The following is a 17,754-nucleotide window of genomic DNA, read 5'->3' on the forward strand; positions in this document are numbered from 1 at the left end:
TTGCGGTACTTATGGACCAAGTGGTCCTCCAACTTTCTTCATGTCGCTTGGACAAATACAAGAGTATGAGATGGACAGGACTGCGCGACTTGCTTACCAGCCAAGTTGTCAAACTATAATCGAGTGTCGTTTCAAAACACCGCTTCAGGTGCTATCAGGTGTAAGAAAGCGCCGTTCATAACGTCCCCTTTAAAACAAAACACACGTATGTACGACAAGGAAGCGGTTCCAAACTTGGAGGATAAATAAGATCCAGATGACTTGAAGGCAGAACTATTTTGAATTATATGAGTTTATGGTTCCTCGAACTTTAGATAAAACACCCCATTTCTTTTTAAAGATTTCACTTTTGAGTCCTTGGGCTTCTATAAATTTTAATCTATATGTATTAAGGTTAAACCTCAGCTTGAAGTTATTCAAGATCTCGGGTAAATGGAGCGTGAACTTCAAATTTCGAACTTCAAATTTCGTGGAAAGTTCTTAGCATAAGTGACTGATTTACGCCACCCACTTCAATAAACAGAGACACGTCGGTCTCGTCACCAGTATGAGCCTCCAAGTAGGAATCAGAATTTTGTACCACACAAAATGCTGATTCCTACTGTGGTCCCCACTTTATAAATTCCTCTGATGGTAGCTTAATGTACTGATTTACTGTAATCCATCACATGATCAGGTGCCATATATATCGCGATAAGAAGCTTTAGTAAATATAGTTTTTTTGGTAATATAACAGACTCTATCAGCGTTTTAGTGTAAGCTGAATTTGTGGTATGTTTAGCTCCTTACAACCAGAAAAATCTTTATAGCTAGTCTTAAGACTGTGGTTCCCGCGTGTGTAAGCCCATATTTTGTTCGCTTAGAGCTTCTTCCGTGCAAGGTGCACGGGCAGTCCTCGCAAGTCCATCAGTCGTCGTCGTAAGCGTAGTGAATATCTATCGATTCCTGAAGCGATGTGCCGAAATCAAGCGGACTATCTGACTGGATCGGCCTTCATCACACGACACTAAGAACATATGCAAACTTTAAGCTACCAAGATCTGCTTTTGTTTTAGTTTGTGTGAAGGGGGTCTCGAAGGAAAAGTTTGCCTCTAATCTAGTTTCAAATTATAAATATAGCTAGACTGCATTTTTTTCAGATTTTCACTATGTATTTAATTATTGCGCTTTCATAAAGTCATACATTTGCTACGATATAACTGTTGGGTAATAAATTTAAATAGTAACATCTGCTAAGCTGAAACGCCCCGATAAAATATGTCATTTAGCGCTCAAAATAATAGCCTTAATAAATTATCGCAACTCTTATGACTTAATAATTTAATGTATAAATAAGGCTTATTGGATGTCAAATATGATTTGAGGAAAAGTGTAGTATTTATCGGATTGATAACAGAAATAACAAGTGTCAAGTTTTGAGCAAATATCTTCGTGGTTTTAGTCATGTACAACTACTATTTTCAGCACGTTATGAAAGATTAGCTCCCAAAAGCAGTCAAATTTGATTTTCTGAGCAGAAATTTACAAGTTCTCGTCAATGCAGCAAGTACGAGTCAGCCGCGCATCGCACGTGCCCGTGCCACCCGAAAGCACGACACCATTTAATATATCGCGGGAAATGCGACAGCAGATGCGTGTGGTGCGTCACCGCGCATTTGAACGGCATCAGGAGAACGCACAGTGGACCAAGGAACTACTAGATTGCAACAAAATACAGAGTGACAAGATTTCCGATGGTCCAATGCCGTCATTTAATGAGCTGCACAAAAACTTAAGTGCCGCACAAAAAGTCACTAGAGATTTGCAGCAGCAGCTAGCGCAGCAGAAGGAAGCATCTCACGCGGCAGAGATCAGGTGTGCATTCATATCTAGCAACCTTCACTACTTTTTGCTTAACACTGTAACTTGTGCTGATCGTTGATGTAGATTCAAAAAGATTTTGGCAGCACTGGACGCTGCTAACGATGCTGCTGCACTTAATGAATGTGTAGAGATGGTTAATGCAGAGAAAAAGCAACTGTCGTCAGGCAAGCAGCGTAAGATGGAAATCGTTCAGCTATAAAAACTTATCAGCTTTCAAGTGTGATACAGCTTATACAATTAGTTATAAATTCGAAAGACCATATCAGCAATGACATTGTGGTTGCACTATTAATGATAAACAACCTTAAGTATTCGTGCTTGTTGCGTACCATCAAAAACTTTGATGGGCGCGGCAAGCGACCACATTTGCAAGTCACTTTCAAATGGCTTCCATGATTTTTGTCTCGAGTAGATCGATCGTTGTGTGAGCTTTGATGTTCTGACATTGTGTCAGCTTTATCTGCAAGGAAATCTTTATTTGTTGGCTTTTTAAAAAATGCATTCATTTGATATTAGCATGCAATCCATCCACGATTCGTTCTAATGCCGAATTTCCTCCTAATGACGCAATCTCGCGACGGATTTCATCTACGGTTGCATTGAGCTTTGCAAGAGTGAGCTTTACAGCTCCTGTCTCACGCAGATACTGCACAGCATACTGTTTCAAGTGAACACTTTTGGTACGTTGTTTCAAAATACTCAGCAGTCGAGTATCCTGCGGATTCTCACGAATTGCTACGATAAGCGGAAACGAGAATTTGCCCTCCGTCAGATCCTCACAATAGCTTTTATTCTCCATGTACGCTTCGTCCAGCAAATTCACATAGTCATCACGAATCTGGAAATATACAGCAAGTGCATTCACAAGGGGTATGAAGTCCAAAGTGGAGTCGCTAAAGGCTTGCATCAATCCAACAGCTAATCGAAAAAGTCCTCCCGTTTCTTTATTTGTTTCGATAACATAAAAAGTTAGCATCCATATTAAATAGTGTTCTTCATCTACAAAAGAACTATGACTCAACTATTTTGCACCATTTCGAGATATTCGTCTACTGTTGGGCACTGCAAATGGTCTCTCCAGAAAATATCGAGTCCTTGACCTTGGTGCAGTCGCAGCATCTCGTCTGTATAAACCTGCAAGGCTTTTGGGTTTCCCAGCGCCTGACACTTTTGAAGTGATAAAAAATATACGTAATTAGCGCAGTTTATAGTAGCCGGTACGCCAAAGATGTGATGAGCCACAGGCTGACCACGTCGCATCTCCGAGTCGTCTTCAATGTCGTCAATCAGCAGACTCGCATTGTGCAGCTGATCAACGATGCGCTGAATACCTTCGACAGCCTCTACTGGAGCGTGTAACCATGATTGGAATGCACCGATCAGCTTGCCACGTACATTCTTGCCAGGTAGTTCGCTGATGTAAGTGTATGGCTCTAGCAGCTTCGACTCGTGATCGTGCACCGAACTTGTCATTTTAGCCAATAAATCAAGCCTAAAACATCGGAAACTTTCATTTGTGGGTCTCTATCCTGGCAGCAAAAAAATTTTGGTTGAGGGTCCCATATTCTAAAATCAGCAAAAAAAAATTCAGCAAGAAACGCAACGATGCCACGTACATCGACGAGAGCCACGAAGCATACGCGCACATTATTATGTTTTTGGCAACTACTGCGTGGCGCTGACACGATAAGAGTGCATGGCTCTTTTCATTAGCTTTCCCGCTGCCGCTACGCATTTTCCAGAGCTCAAACATTTCTAGAGCCACAGTTTTGGTGATTTGTGTCTAAATGCAGCGATCGCAAGTTCTTGCGAGCTTGTTTTATTATGCTACTGTTTTACAAATTGGTCGCACTCATTCAAGACCACCGTGCGCTTTAAGCTTGAGGTGATCTAAAGCTTCGGCTTTGCCGACAGCGCAACCTTTAAGGTCTAACACTGAGACATTAGGGATCGGTGAGTGCGTAGAGCAATTGGTGCACATTGCTGTGACGGTGCTTAAAGCAAACTACGTGCGATTTTAGAGATAAAAGCTTTGAATTGATCACCTGCTGCCGAGCAGCTAATGCATGCGGAGCGAATATTCAAAGACTCTAAGTTCTAACATTGTGTCAGCTGAGAAGACGGAACTCTCTAAGTAGTAAAGATTGCTTCGTGTAAAGGCCTGGTACGAGTGATGATTAAGATCCAGTAACCTACACTTCAGGTATTTAGAAATTCAGATCGATATTCTACTATCCGGGATTATGTGGTGATTCAAGATTGTCTACAAAATTGTACGAGGTAATTTTAATGTAGCTGAACGCTTGCCTTTGCGTGGAGATGTTCTCTGTGCCATCGATCAAATGCATCTTGCTCCTCGTCTGGTTATCGTGCCACCGTGACAGACAAAAAATGGTCGGGAGTTAAGTTAGAAAGTCAACTAATGAAAAACTACGGATAATGATGATCTCGTTCTTTCTTCCTGCCGCAATAATTGAGAACCACCAATAAATCAGTCAGCGAATCTCAAGATGGGCGCGCAGGCGTAAAAAACTCAGGCATAGTTGTAAAATTTCGCCTATTGATTTGTCACTTTGCAGTTACTGTTGTGGTTGCAAATCAAAATTTGATAGATTATTTTTCACTAAATACTTTTCATAGTCAATTTTGCCGGAATACTACTTTTATTATTACAGAAAAATGTTTAAGTCCATGTCCATCTTGACATTGTCCAATCAGCAGTCGATGTAGATAGCTTAAAAAAAAATATGATCAGACTGTACCTCATCTTCAACAGAAGAGTACTCACTAGACCGGGATTGCAATACGGCCAATGTAGCAGACTAGTAATAATATTCAGTCATTAATTTGATTTGCGCCTTTTAAATAATTGTGGATATTCGATACTTTACTCCGTTCCACATGGCAAAAAATAGAAATTTTTAACTATAATGTTAGTAGAATTTATCCTATACATTTAGATACTTGACTAGCAGAGCAGACTGGATAACGAGTTGCGTGAGGACTATCGGCTCCGCTCCTGATTTTTTTGTAAACGCATACTTTTGCATCGAGGCTTACCATATATGACAAACCAGTTGCACATAATCGCACTTGTAGTCATCCCCCAACTGAGTTGTGCGCAGTATACGCCTTGCAAGCGTAACGCGCTATCGCTTCCTTTAAAGCAAGGTGGAGTCCACTGTTGTATCGCATTATCAAGATATGCTCAACAATACAACCCTTAAAGATTGGATGCTCAACGTCAGCGGCCTTATGGAGGGATCATCTATTTCCCAATGTAGGTACTCCCAGATGATTCTTACCAGCGCAAACAGTCCGCTGATTAGGGCTTATATGCATGGAACACCACATCCAGCCTTTGTCCGCCAGTTTCCTGATCAATAAAATCATAAGCTCACTTCTGGTTCTGATTGTTCCAAAGACAAATACTCGATCATGTCACGCCCCATTTTCACAGAGCATGCGCAAATGTACATTAACGTTCGATTATTCGGTAAGAGAGCTCCATACGCGAGAAACGTTGGAGTGGCAGATGCCGCAGGTGTTCTCACCCCCACCAGGTACCCAAAGATTTTGTCTGGTTTTTCTTCTAGTCAAGGGAGGCGAGAATCAGTGGAGTATGTCCACGGATTATGATTCCATATCGTCGCAGTTGCGTCTGAACCTCATCTAAAAGTGGTGACATCTGCTATCGCGATGGGGGATTTTCAAGTTACAACTTGCCCCTTTCAAGAAAGCGGTGGGCGTCGCATTCAATGCGGAGCATAACTTCCGTACCGCAAGCGTCGGAAGGGGGACTAAATTCTTAATCTCTATAAGCGCACCAACGGCAATGAACTTCATCCATGCTGCGGAAAGATGAAAGATATCTCAGCTGCTGAGCTACCTGCGAATGCTTTATCGTTGAAAGTACGAAAAATCGCGCATTGCGTGCCCTGGTCGGCAAACCTAGAGAGGATGCTACGTCCCACTAGGCACAGAGCAGCTTTTAGGAAGACCTGGCTGCCATCGTACTGAGTTGAAGGGTTAAAATAAGCCGCGAGTAATAGGATCAGGGCCTAAAGACAAGAAGGATGGCTTAGTCTTACTGCGATGTGATGATACGTTTGGGACAGCACTATCACGCGACGGGCCCGCAGGAATTGATAATAAATCACTCGTTGAGGAAATAAGAGAGGTAGTCCTAGAGCTTGTTAGTAAACCCTCGGTTCATCCAGCAAAAGATCTATCAAAGCTAAAGGAAGTGTTTGTTCGATATTGTGTTTGAAATTTCACGAGGAGGAATCCACCGAAGTGGAACGGGGCCTGTACTGGAGGATGGCTGAGCTTTTCATCCGCCATATATGAATCTTTCACTGAGGACACTAGCAAAGTACAAGTACGAGGTTTATAACAGTAGTTTTGAAGGATTCAGCAAATCAACATCACGTTTTATGGAAGAAATAAAACAACGTAGCGGCGCAAGATCCATCGCGCGTGCATCCTCCGGATAGGGGAGTGCGTCATGAAATTGACTTAGTTCCAAAAAAAAAATATATCATCACACGGCGATGGCGCTTCGTAAATAATCAGTGAAACGTCGTTGACACTTTCTTTTGTACACATCGCAAAGCGGGTTGTGTGTGAGAGAGTATACTACCATAAAAGCGCGACTTCCTGATACAAATTGTGCATACGCTAGTAAGACCAACTGCATTTATTATTTCAGGAAAAACGCTTTATTTTAAAGGATGTGGTGCAGAACAGCACAATCGGCTGCAATTCGTTAAATGCGCTCAACTAAGCACATTATTATTGTCATCCGCAAATGATAGAGCGATACCGATCAGCGCTTAGAGCGGGATGATTTGGTATGGCTGATTAGAACACAGGGAATGCCTCAAACATCAGCGTGTTCAATCCTTTGATGACCCAACTGTTCAGGTCGCATCACGGCTATGCACGATTTTTTGTTCATAGCCGTGCAGGACACGGAAATTTGGATGCGGAAAACCGCATTGATCACTTGCGATTGGTGCTCGAGTGTACGCGCTTGGATAGATCATCTGTCAATCTAGATAAGAGTGTTTTCGGCGCCAACGATATTTTCCCTTCTTGGTTGCTTTATCGGAAAATATATTCTGTGGGTTGATCCCACGAAGAGGAAGACCATCGTATATTGGTCAATGTTTTTGTCCAAAAAACGTGAAGGAAGTGGTTCGACCTGAAAAAATATTGGCAAGCATAGTGTAAACTGTGCTAAAATGGCACGACCCCTCACAAAAATCTCTGTCAAACGGCGCTGAATTATGCACAAGGAGAGGTCATAACGGCTGTGAGAGAAATTCTCATTCTTATCCAATTCTGGGAAATTCTAACGCAGATCGGCCATTCCGAGTTGTTTGTACCGCCTAACCCTTTGCGTTATGCCGCCCTTTGCTCTGAGCAGGCCTAAGCATGTGATCGTGTTAATTTTACCCAGCAGAAAGCTGCCGAGAAAATTTTTCTTGTCCACACAGAGCTACTTGCACGGTTATGGTCTTGTCAAGTTAAGGGTGTATTCTCTATTTCTGAGGTATGCATTCTATATACGAGTCATGCATAGTTGCTCACAGCAACATTGCCACCTTATCTCAAGCAAAAAATAGCAAGATAGTTATCCTTCTTTGCCGAGTATTCCAAATTAAAACTATTTACCGGATCGGCTTAACGCAGTGGCGGATCTATTGTCTTGCCGCTCCAACTACACATTATCGCATGTCACAATGGTGACGCGGTCAACTGATAAGGTATTACGTGTAGCGTATGGCTCAGACTCAACATCTGCTGTTCTACTGGAAGCGTCAGAAAGCACATAAGAGAAGGCGCGCATAACCTATACTGCTCTGTCTTGCTTCCTGGCTTTACTTATTTCAGCACTGACTCACATAATACTCGGCGTAGAGTCTAGCGCATGATGATGATCTCTAGTTTATCTCTAGTTTATGATACCGTAAGCTGAAAACAAACTCTCTTTAGGTAGTCACCTAGCAGAAATATATATTGCTTCTTGAGCGCTTAATAGTGGTGGCTCAGCATGTATAAAAGGGTAAGCACACATGTGCGCACGATTGAAACATGGTAATGATTCAAATACTCTCCGCATGCGCCAGCACCTCGGCTTGTCTGTCGATCCGGGCAGAGAGATGGCATTCCATTTAAATGGACTATAATTTTGGTGCTCTTAGTGACACGTCTGGTATGACGGGTACTGTGATGTTTGTGGACGACCTGAAGAAAATGGCTCATGTCGCAGCTTCTGCTGTCCGCTGAACTTTGACCGGTTAGGCTACAGCAAGATTATTTCTCGAAAATTTCTTACAAATATTACTTTCAGCTTTTTGTTGTATCAGATATTGATCCGCAACTTTTGTCGAGGTTTTGACGTCGTTCTGTCAATCGCTGATTAACCGCAAAGAGGTGGGTTGATCAGTCATTTATCTGAAGTACTTGCGCGGAGAGTTCTCGTTGCTCGAGCAAGTTGCTCATATCCATTGAGTTTACGTTGAATAACCCAAGATAGAAATTCATTGGCTTTACCCATTTAACATAAATGATGTAGTACAATTTAGCTTTCTTTGATACCACAGCAAAGTGATTCAGGTCTTGTTTGCAAGAGGTTGTCGACCATATTTGGCTTGCTGATATCAGCAAGGCTACTCATCGCGGCAATATTGGTCATTCTATTTCGATATGATTGAGCTTCATGCGATGGGTGGTGTGCGACACGTCAAAACGAAGAAGAACAACAAGCTGATACCAGAGTCATGTAAAACACAAAAGAATAAGCTGTGTGGGATAATTTCGATGATTGCAAATGTCGTTTCTGTACAGGCAGCTTCTGCGGTTGATAATCGGATCGTTCACTGTCGGAGCAAATAGCCATGAGTTATACTCAGGCTATCTCAACAAAATTGAAGACATTTCCAATTTCTATGTGAGCTGAGCAAATCCTCTACATAATTCGTGCTTACATTCCGTATGATGTAAGGGGCATAGTTGTAGAGCTGCTGCGCTTCGAGCATCCACAGCTACCACCAACGCACAAGCTGCTACGCTGATAGGACCGCCGGACGTGATTCATCAGTCAGTGCAATAAAACGAAGCTCAGAGTGCAAATCCGAGATCTGCGCGACGTATCTATAAGAGAATGTCTACAAGTCACCATAACTGAAAAAAAATCATGAGGGCCAGCTTCAAGAGAGTCAAAGTATGCCAGCAATGCTCGACGTGCAAGTAGAGACATACTCTCACGTAGAACCATTTATGCGGCGGCAGATAATCCACGGTTACAGCGAGTTCCCAGTAAAGTGCTAGGAGAACCCTTATTTCAAAACCCCGGGGAGCTTCGAGTTTACACTCCGGCAAATTTGTTTTATGCCGTGGTCTGGCGCAACCTCGACCACAATCTCGCTCGTAATAAGGCGGGGTGGGGTCTACAGTTGCTGCACACTTCCCACTAGTGGAAGACGACCGAACTTGCAGGAAGATTTTTGAAAATAAGTGAAGCAATATACAGCAGCAGCTTGTGAGGGGGTTTAAGCCTCGACGTTTACGTCGTGCTTAAAACCTTGCATAGTAAAGCATGAGACGACTCTATTCGCCAAAGCTGGCTTATAAAGCATCACGAAGAGGGCGATGACGTGTTCCTCCGCCCAGTGCTCAGATGATCAGCGGCACTTTTAACAGCTTGTAGTTTAAAGGTACATCTTTCGTGGAGGGCACAAGTTTAGTAGCGGGGCTGCCGTAGCTCTTTGATTTAAGGAATCTTACTTACGTCACCGACCTTACATTTTGTACCAAAACCGGTACGAGTGTAGCGGATTGCGATCCGCTACCTCCAAGAGTATCTAAAAACCTTAACCAAAGAAAATACAATCTTCCGTTCAAAATTGAAACTGTACTTATTTGCTTTATCTGCGGCAGAGCCGCCTATATCTTAAATTTAAGGTTTTTCTATTAATAAAGTAATATCTAATTAATATGTATAACTACTGGCAATACCGCCACGTAGTGGCTAGACACAGTGGTCTGTTAGAGGGCAGTCACGTTTGCATAGTGGCTTCATATGAAACATAGCATGAACCTTAACGAGGTCCACACCTAATGGAAGATATATAACGGGACGAGTTCTGTAACTTTGGCTACTAAACCCTTGCACATTTTTTTATAATTGGGCAAATCCATATGGCACTCGAGATAATTGTGTATATATACAAGTATCGGAATGTCGATATCTTTAATGTTGACAGAACTCAAAAGAATAGGTCCGTATGATATGCGAGCCGCTAGCAGAAGATTAGGCAATGAAAATCGTTTGAGTTTAAATGGATAGCAAGCGTGTATATGCCATTGGATATGAATAGATGTACTCTTATATATATGTACTCTCAGAATAGTATAGGGAACTTACAGTGTTAGTTTAAATAGAGATTCTTAGTTCCGGTTCAGGTGACGCCTAAATCTTTACAAAATCGATACCTCGATGGTTTTGAATCTTCAGAATTCTGCAAAAAGAACGATGTAGTCTTCAAGCAGTTACTTTTATTTAAATTTGATACTTCTGTATCAAAATAATATGGAATCAGTAGATGACTGTACTTACGCCGTAATAGTCCATTAAGATCAAACTGGGATTTACACTCTCTTATCATTTTAAAACATTAAATGACTGCTGAGGCGCAATCACAACGCTTGGAGTCATACTCCACTATCAGCACTTTATCGGTCTGATCCTTAGAGCATACTTGCTCTGGGAACCCCTTCACGAGTACTTAATCAAATGGCTTAACTAATTCTTCAAAAAAGACGTTGTCTCCCAGAGTTACGCGCTAGAAGCAAATTTCAACAGCGGTGGCAGTGACTCTTCGAGCACAAATCCAAACTCTCCGCTATCACTTATGGACACAGAGCCAAACCATTTACCGTTGAGGAGGCGCTCACTGCGCTCAGCCCTTTCTACAAGAGCTACGTACTCCGTGCGCTTTTCCAGCGGTAGGAAAAGATGCGACATCTCGCTGTCAAATCAAGACGATGTCAAACTTTTCACTCGAGCTTAAATCGGATCAGGAAGCTCGTTCTGTACATCTACATGCACAAAAGTAAAGCCGAATCTTACTTAAACTATTACTCGTGGTTGCAGTTTTAGGCCATCAGAATTAACTTGCTGCGTTGATACAAGGCCAGAAAAACAGGCGTGCCTTCTACGTACATTTAAAGAACCATTAGCTGGCTCTTTCGTTTCACGTCAGAAGCACCGCCAGCACTTAGAGGACAGCGGTATGAAATGCCCGTATCCTTTATAAGGAGTGTACTTCGGGTACTAACGCTGGCGATAGTGCTTGAAGGCGTTGTTCTCAATTTGCGAACTGGGTGAGAAAATCGTGCTGAAACCCCAAAAAATAGACATTAGAATCCGTATTTAGTAAAATAATCGATCAATTTAGGCATCAACTCATACCTTTGAAAGGTATCACGCACCACGCAGACGTCGGAGTGACAAATCCATCACCTCCCATTTTTTGCCATTTAAAATCCTATTTGATTCCGCTAGACAGCTGTAACAGCTACTCACCACGCTTAATAATCACTACACGGTTGGTTCTCACTGACTTGTCAAAAGTGCTCCACGTCGATTCATCTAGCCTTTTCTCCGTGAGAGATGACAGTCGAGGTGCGCTAAATCGTGAGTGGCAATTAAGCAAGTGCAATTTCTTCAAAAAATACCTTATCTTTACTGACGAGATTAATTTGTCCGCTTTATCAGATACTACAAATAGCCCTGGTAGAACCGGCTGTCCTCCAGGGATTCCTCTTTTAAGTGCGAGTTTTTTTAATCCATTAAGCGTAAACGTCAGAAAAAAGTCATTCAGTGGCTAGCTATCATAAGTGTTTTTAGTTGAGGCGGTACGTAAGCTCTCGACATGCGTCCAAACCTGAGATGGCTCCCGTCATAGGTAAGCTTCCTAAGCATTAACACCGTAAGGCGTGGCATAGAGTCCCCCCTGTGATTCACAACCGTGTCCTTTCTGAGCTACATGGGATGATAGAAAAACTCCTTCGTCTACAACAGAGTTTTACTTTCGACGGGATAGCTGTAACGGAACAGCTGGTCACAGCTGCTCATGGCTGGGTTAGCTTTCTCTTGGGGCTTAGTTTTCTCGCGTTGCTGTCGCACGTGCCCCATTAACCTCAACCATGGGTCAGTGACCGCGCCGAGAACTTTAATGAGTTCGCCAACGGCGACGACGCCAGCAGCGCCGCTGTGCTACATGCGGAGAATACGCTTCGCAATAATTGTGGAATAGCAACGTGTGGCCTATTCCACGACTTCTAGGGGCCAGCGCTGGTATGGATATCGAACCCTAAGATCCTGAAGAGTCCCCTTGCTTGATCAGGCAGTTCCTAGGAAATGTTTTTCGATGACTCTAGAGGAGGCCGTCGAGCCGTTTGTTTGCAGCATCTAGCACAGCAAACGATAGTTGTCGCGACATGGCGGCGTATGCACACCGTACTATAATGTACATGGAGAACCATGGATGCAAACATGGCTAGCAGAGTCGCAGTACGACATTATAGAGCAATCTGCGAATGAATGCACGCCACCGAGTCATTTTCGTATGGCGACGTTTTTGATCCCGTGACTTGCGACGCCGATAATGGATACCCTACGAAGCTTTCAGGACGTGCATTAACCTGCTCCCTCGCATTCGAGTTTCGCATATCGAAAACGCATGTCGCGCACCTTGGAGATCGCCTGATAACGACAACAGATCTGTACGTCGGGTCTGCCGTAGTTATCAATCGCAATCGTCAAAGGATCTGAGGTGGCATATCAAAACACCGATTTATGCCGGCGGCAACTATTAACGGATCGGTCGTATGGTGGATTTGCAAGGCGTTTCACCACCTGCATCGTCACTGCATTCGTCGTTGTCGACTCCCATGTTTAGGCCCCAAACGATGGGACAAAAAACCATTTCGGCTCCTAGTGGAGCCGGTGGTGGTTTGCAAACTTCCACTTATAGACCGCGTCACGGCAACCAGCAAGAAGTTGCGAAGATGACCCCCTCGAGCTATCCGAATCCGGAAAGCCCCGTCATCAAAAAAAAGATGTTGCTCACCAAGGTGTCAGTGGACCGACACAATCTTTGTCACATGGAAATGGCAAATCTGTATCCGTTTCCCTCCGTCAACGAAACCCTCGTTGGTCCAACAATTGACAGCGGTGTCGTCGATACCATTTTTGTCGGTGCTACCCTCGTAGATGAGGGACACAGCGATGCGTCTGGACGAGGTCGTAGGATTCACAGATGCAAACGCCAGTGCGATCGCAAAGATGGATCATCAAATGTCGAAGGCGGCGAAAATGACCGTGGGCTGAAGCTCGCTATGTGAAAGTTGAACTATCACGCAGCAATGTCTGCTCATTAGACGGAAGCCGCTCGGCTCCAAGCGGAAAGTCAACGTCTTCGTGACGAAGTTCCTAAACTTCAGAGTGCTGTGGCACAGTGCGATTCGACTCTTGGGTATCAACGACGCGTTCGTTCTCGTTCAAGATCTTCGTCACCGGATTACGATCAACCTCGTTCGTACCGTCCGTACGATGAGATAAATCGCTAAGATTTGGCTTGAGCAAGCCGACATTTAAAGGTTACTGGATACTGCTCCATCTTGGTGAGTCCAATGTATATGCATTTTGGTACTCTGCAAGACCTTGAAGGGACCGATGTATTGGGGAAGGAGTTCGAAAGATCCTAGACTAGAGACTGCAGCATCTGCAATGTTCTTGGTTGTGAATAGTACATAATCATCTTTTTTATTATATATGTGGTTCCACGTCCCTGGATATCAGTATTTGATATCGGTAAATCTTACGCTTCCGTTATAGCATCACGTACGTGAAACAACAGTTGCTCTTTCGGTCATGAACTTGTCAATACTTTGACGAAGCTGACGATTGCCAATCGTAGTGAGTTGGGATGCAAACGCTTGATGAGCCCCTCCCTCACAAAACCTTGCGTGATTCCTCATTAGGAAATACAGGATGGCGAAGGCCTTTGTGTAAAGTGGCGCAAGCCTATGCATGGACCGCATTGTTGATGACAAATTTGACCATCGGGAGCACATCACTCCATGTCGTCGGCGACGATGCACAAAATCTGCGTATCATGTTTCTTTAACAAGATTCGCGCGTTCAGTTTGACCATCCGTCTCTGGATGGTTTCGAGTGACCATCTCTAGGCGAGTGCTTGATAGACAAAATAAGCTCGTCGAAAGTCCTCTGGAAAGCGCGCATCACGATCGGATACGATTGACTTTGGCAATCGATGGTGTCGAAAGGCATGATCAGTGAAAATTCGAGCGCTCTATTTCCCAATCACGGAATCAACGGTTAGTGCGATGCGCAACATCTTGCTCAAACGTTTAAAAGGACCAAAACATCATTATCTCTGCGGCAGCAAGGGGTAACTTAAAGGAAAAATCCAATCTGACAGACCACCGGCAATCTGCTGCTATTGGCAGACTCTGCAACGGATCTCGACTGTGTGGTGAGGGCTTCACACGCTGAAATATGTCACACGTCTGAAGATACTTTTCAATCCAACATACAATCTGCACCACCAAAAGAAATGTGCAAGCGCTGCAAAAGGTTTCTCTCGACCGGAATGACCTGCGATAGGCAAATCGTGTACTTCATATACCAACTTGTGTTACAAGTATTCTTTGTCGGGTACAACAATCCGAGAGTCATCTTCTTTATGTACCGGGAAGTACAATAACCTGTCTTGAGTGAGTATCGATGAGTTTGACAGCAATCTCGCGGTGATAATGGAATGTAGAGAAAATTATCCGTAGTTTTTTACCACGTAAAAAAACCCCACGCTGGGTCTTTTGGGTATGCTTGTTGTATCATGTCGAATACGCTGAAGTAGCTTGCGATCTCACGGATAATTCGTTATCGAGACGCTGAGATAAGGCATCCACCCAGACATCCAATTTTTTTGGCTTATAAACCACTGTAAATTTATATTTTACAAATAATGACACCAACGGGCTAATCGTTATGACAATTGATTCCCTGTACGCAGCGATGCGTGGTCGGTATAAAAGGCGAATGGCTTGAATCCGAAGAGATTAATTTTAAACTTCATTAAAACATATTTTATTGCTGACATCTCTTCATCGTGAACGGGTAATTCTGTTCAGGTGCCTTCAGATGCCTCGACTGATATGAGATGACCCGTCCTTGCCTATTAACATCTTGCTGCAGCAATGCACATCCGATCGCAAAGTCGAAGGCGTCGCCCATGACACTGTACGGTAAATCGTCATTTGGTAATGCCAATATTGGCGCTGCCTGCAAGCTGAGCTTGATCTCGTAAAAGGCAACTGCACAATTATTTGTCCATAATAACTCATGACCTTTCTTTACCAAGTCCAATAATGGGCATGTCATAACGGCATGATTCTTGGTATACCGATGGAGATGTTGGCCAAGCAGAACCATTTCTTCATATCCTTCTGGTAAGTCGGCGTCGGCTTTTCTGAGAGCGCTTTGGTCTGTGCTGGGTCCGCTCGAACACCGTCGACGCCGACAGAACAAACCAAATTGGTAATTTTTCGGCGCCAAATATACAATAATAAATGTTTGCAAAGAGTTGATGTTCTGTCATACTTACCAATACCTGTTCCATGTGTTCGAGATGCACTCGATCGATAAGTCGGTCTGTTCTGGGATTCTTATGGACAACAATATCATCAAAATACGTCGACGCGAACGATTGCAATGAACGAAATAAAGAGTTCTTATGGCGTCACAAGTCACTTCTAAAGTCTACCGCTAGGTGTGCTCACTGCCGTACACGGAATCGATGGAGGATTCATTAAAATTTCATAGTAGCCATCTAATAGATTGAGCACGCTAAAGTGCTTCGAGTCAGTCATCTTGTTTTCAATGGTATCCTTGCGTGGAATAGGCGTCTGTGCTAGCACAGTTTTAGCATTCAACATGTTGTATACGTGTACAATGTGCCACTTGTCATTGGTGCGAGCGTAAACGTTGACGCACTATGGGGGTTTAGCTCTCCCAACCACCCCTGTTGCTGTTTAACAGCGAAGGACGAATCTATAAAATTGTATTGTTCAGCTGACAATTGTAATTGAGGCAATGGCAGATATCTTGCACTGGGCTTAATCTCGATCTCGTGTCGTATGCCACGATTTGGCGAGAGGTGGGAGCTTCACCTGGACACTAGGGCGAAATAGGGACCGCGAAGACTCCTGGGAATAAGCTACCTGCGTCGTGATTCAAATCGCTGTCAAAAATCTTCTATGACAATTGGATCTAGGGCAGAGGACGTACTAAACTCTTCTGTTGTTGGGCCTACCACCCCAATACACCAGCAAAGCGTAGTCGTGATATAGTGTTTGTTGTATCTTGTAAACATAGGATGTGCTCGCGCTATCAGTGGAATCTTACGAGTTTTATTAAGCATCTCTTTGCTGAGATTGTGAGCGATATGATGTAATGCAATCGCGACTTAGCTTTAAAAGCGCGGAAACTGCTTGTGTATGTAGGTCTATTGACTTCAATATCATCATTTGCTCTGCACGCATTTGTAACCAGTCTTTTGCACGTCACAGCTCGCATTCATAGTTTGCATGACACCCATTTTGATAAAACTAAATGCACCAGTTTATAGATACTATAAAATTTAGCTATGATGACAGCAGCATGTCGAAATGAATTGACAGCCTCTCCTCCACTGCATCAGAAACCTCTTTGTAGAGGTGTCAATGGAACCTGTGGTTATACAAATCTTTTATCAGCAAAAAAGCCTCCAAAGGCATCTATACGATATTTAACGCAAAATCAATAAGTGGGAGAGTCTTGCTCCCGCAGCATCGTTTTTCCGCGCTAGTGCTTCGGAAGATCTCCACCACGACGGGTTTCGCACGATCCGCTTGACTTTGAATTGCGGGTTGTCTGGACCGATTTATTCAAATTGATTCCTAGAACCATGGTCAATGCTTCCAGAATTTTTCAATATTGCGCAACTTTCATTTGATACCTTAGCCACCGTCAACCTTTGTTGGCAAGGGAATGTGGTCGGGAAAAAGTTGACTCTATTCGCATCGGCAACAGTTTATATAATAGTAGTGGAATGATCACCTTGCTCAGTTGGTCTACAAAAATCACAATTCTGGTTTTATCGATCGCGTCTTCCGAAACACCAAATAACTCGATATAGCTATCTCTTGAATTGAATACGCGAGCCAGGGCTCCATCAAAAGTGGCCAGGGTTTAACACGTCGATGGATGCACACGAGCACACATATGTTCATTTCCTACTTTTACATGTTTTCCACCTGTTCATAACGCTCTTTAGGCAAAACTGTTCTCTCTTTTGAAGTGATTGCCCAAAAAGATAGTCTGTGCATTGTATAGAAGTCTTTTTTAAGAAAGCTATTCGAAAGTCATATCCTTACCTATGACACTACCAAACGCAGCGTATCTTGTGAGTCATTGCTGTAATACATCAAGCCATGGGATAAGGCATAGCGACCCACGCATGCCGGTGCCCTAAGCGAATTTATTATACCAAAATAGCGTGCTTTCCAGCGCTCCCAGTAGCAATACGAATGTTGCGTCCGAACCGCACGCTATACGTATTGCCTTATCAGTTGACAGCGTCCCCATTGTGCATGCACCAATTTACAGTCGAGGCGACGAGAAAGCACATTCGCCACTACATTAAGCCAGTCCGAATAAATTTTTTAAAGGGAAACTCGGCAAAGAATAAGTATTATCTTTCTCTTCTCTTCTCTTCTCTTCTCTTCTCTTCTCTTCTCTTCTCTTCTCTTCTC

At 43.4% G+C, this 17,754-nt stretch overlaps 5 protein-coding genes across 5 annotated transcripts; 3 read left to right on the forward strand and 2 right to left on the reverse strand.

Annotated features, from left to right (window-relative positions):
* Positions 1–1,537: 1,537 nt before the first annotated feature.
* Positions 1,538–2,062, forward strand: PHALS_01763 (uncharacterized protein; the record flags this gene model as incomplete). The annotated part of the gene is made up of 2 exons (XM_024716219.1): positions 1,538–1,789; positions 1,937–2,062. The coding sequence occupies 2 exons, from the start codon at positions 1,538–1,540 to the stop codon at positions 2,060–2,062; spliced, it is 378 nt and encodes a 125-aa protein (XP_024581840.1).
* Positions 2,063–2,365: 303 nt separating this feature from the next.
* On the reverse strand, positions 2,366–3,336 carry PHALS_01764 (geranylgeranyl pyrophosphate synthetase; the record flags this gene model as incomplete). Its single annotated transcript, XM_024716220.1, has 2 exons — positions 2,366–2,805; positions 2,886–3,336. 2 exons carry the CDS (start codon positions 3,334–3,336, stop codon positions 2,366–2,368), a joined length of 891 nt encoding a protein of 296 aa, XP_024581841.1.
* Positions 3,337–5,203: 1,867 nt separating this feature from the next.
* On the forward strand, positions 5,204–5,539 carry PHALS_01765 (uncharacterized protein; the record flags this gene model as incomplete). Its single annotated transcript, XM_024716221.1, has 1 exon — positions 5,204–5,539. The coding sequence occupies one exon, from the start codon at positions 5,204–5,206 to the stop codon at positions 5,537–5,539; it is 336 nt and encodes a 111-aa protein (XP_024581842.1).
* Positions 5,540–11,420: 5,881 nt separating this feature from the next.
* Positions 11,421–11,838, reverse strand: PHALS_01766 (uncharacterized protein; the record flags this gene model as incomplete). The annotated part of the gene is made up of 3 exons (XM_024716222.1): positions 11,421–11,433; positions 11,497–11,697; positions 11,795–11,838. The coding sequence occupies 3 exons, from the start codon at positions 11,836–11,838 to the stop codon at positions 11,421–11,423; spliced, it is 258 nt and encodes an 85-aa protein (XP_024581843.1).
* A 927-nt stretch (positions 11,839–12,765) lies between these two features.
* PHALS_01767 (uncharacterized protein) lies at positions 12,766–13,506 on the forward strand (the record flags this gene model as incomplete). Its single annotated transcript, XM_024716225.1, has 2 exons — positions 12,766–13,258; positions 13,325–13,506. The coding sequence occupies 2 exons, from the start codon at positions 12,766–12,768 to the stop codon at positions 13,504–13,506; spliced, it is 675 nt and encodes a 224-aa protein (XP_024581844.1).
* Positions 13,507–17,754: the final 4,248 nt, after the last annotated feature.

This window comes from Plasmopara halstedii (genome assembly GCF_900000015.1).
Source record: "Plasmopara halstedii genome assembly, contig: Scaffold_1583, whole genome shotgun sequence".
Classification (NCBI taxonomy): domain Eukaryota; phylum Oomycota; class Peronosporomycetes; order Peronosporales; family Peronosporaceae; genus Plasmopara; species Plasmopara halstedii.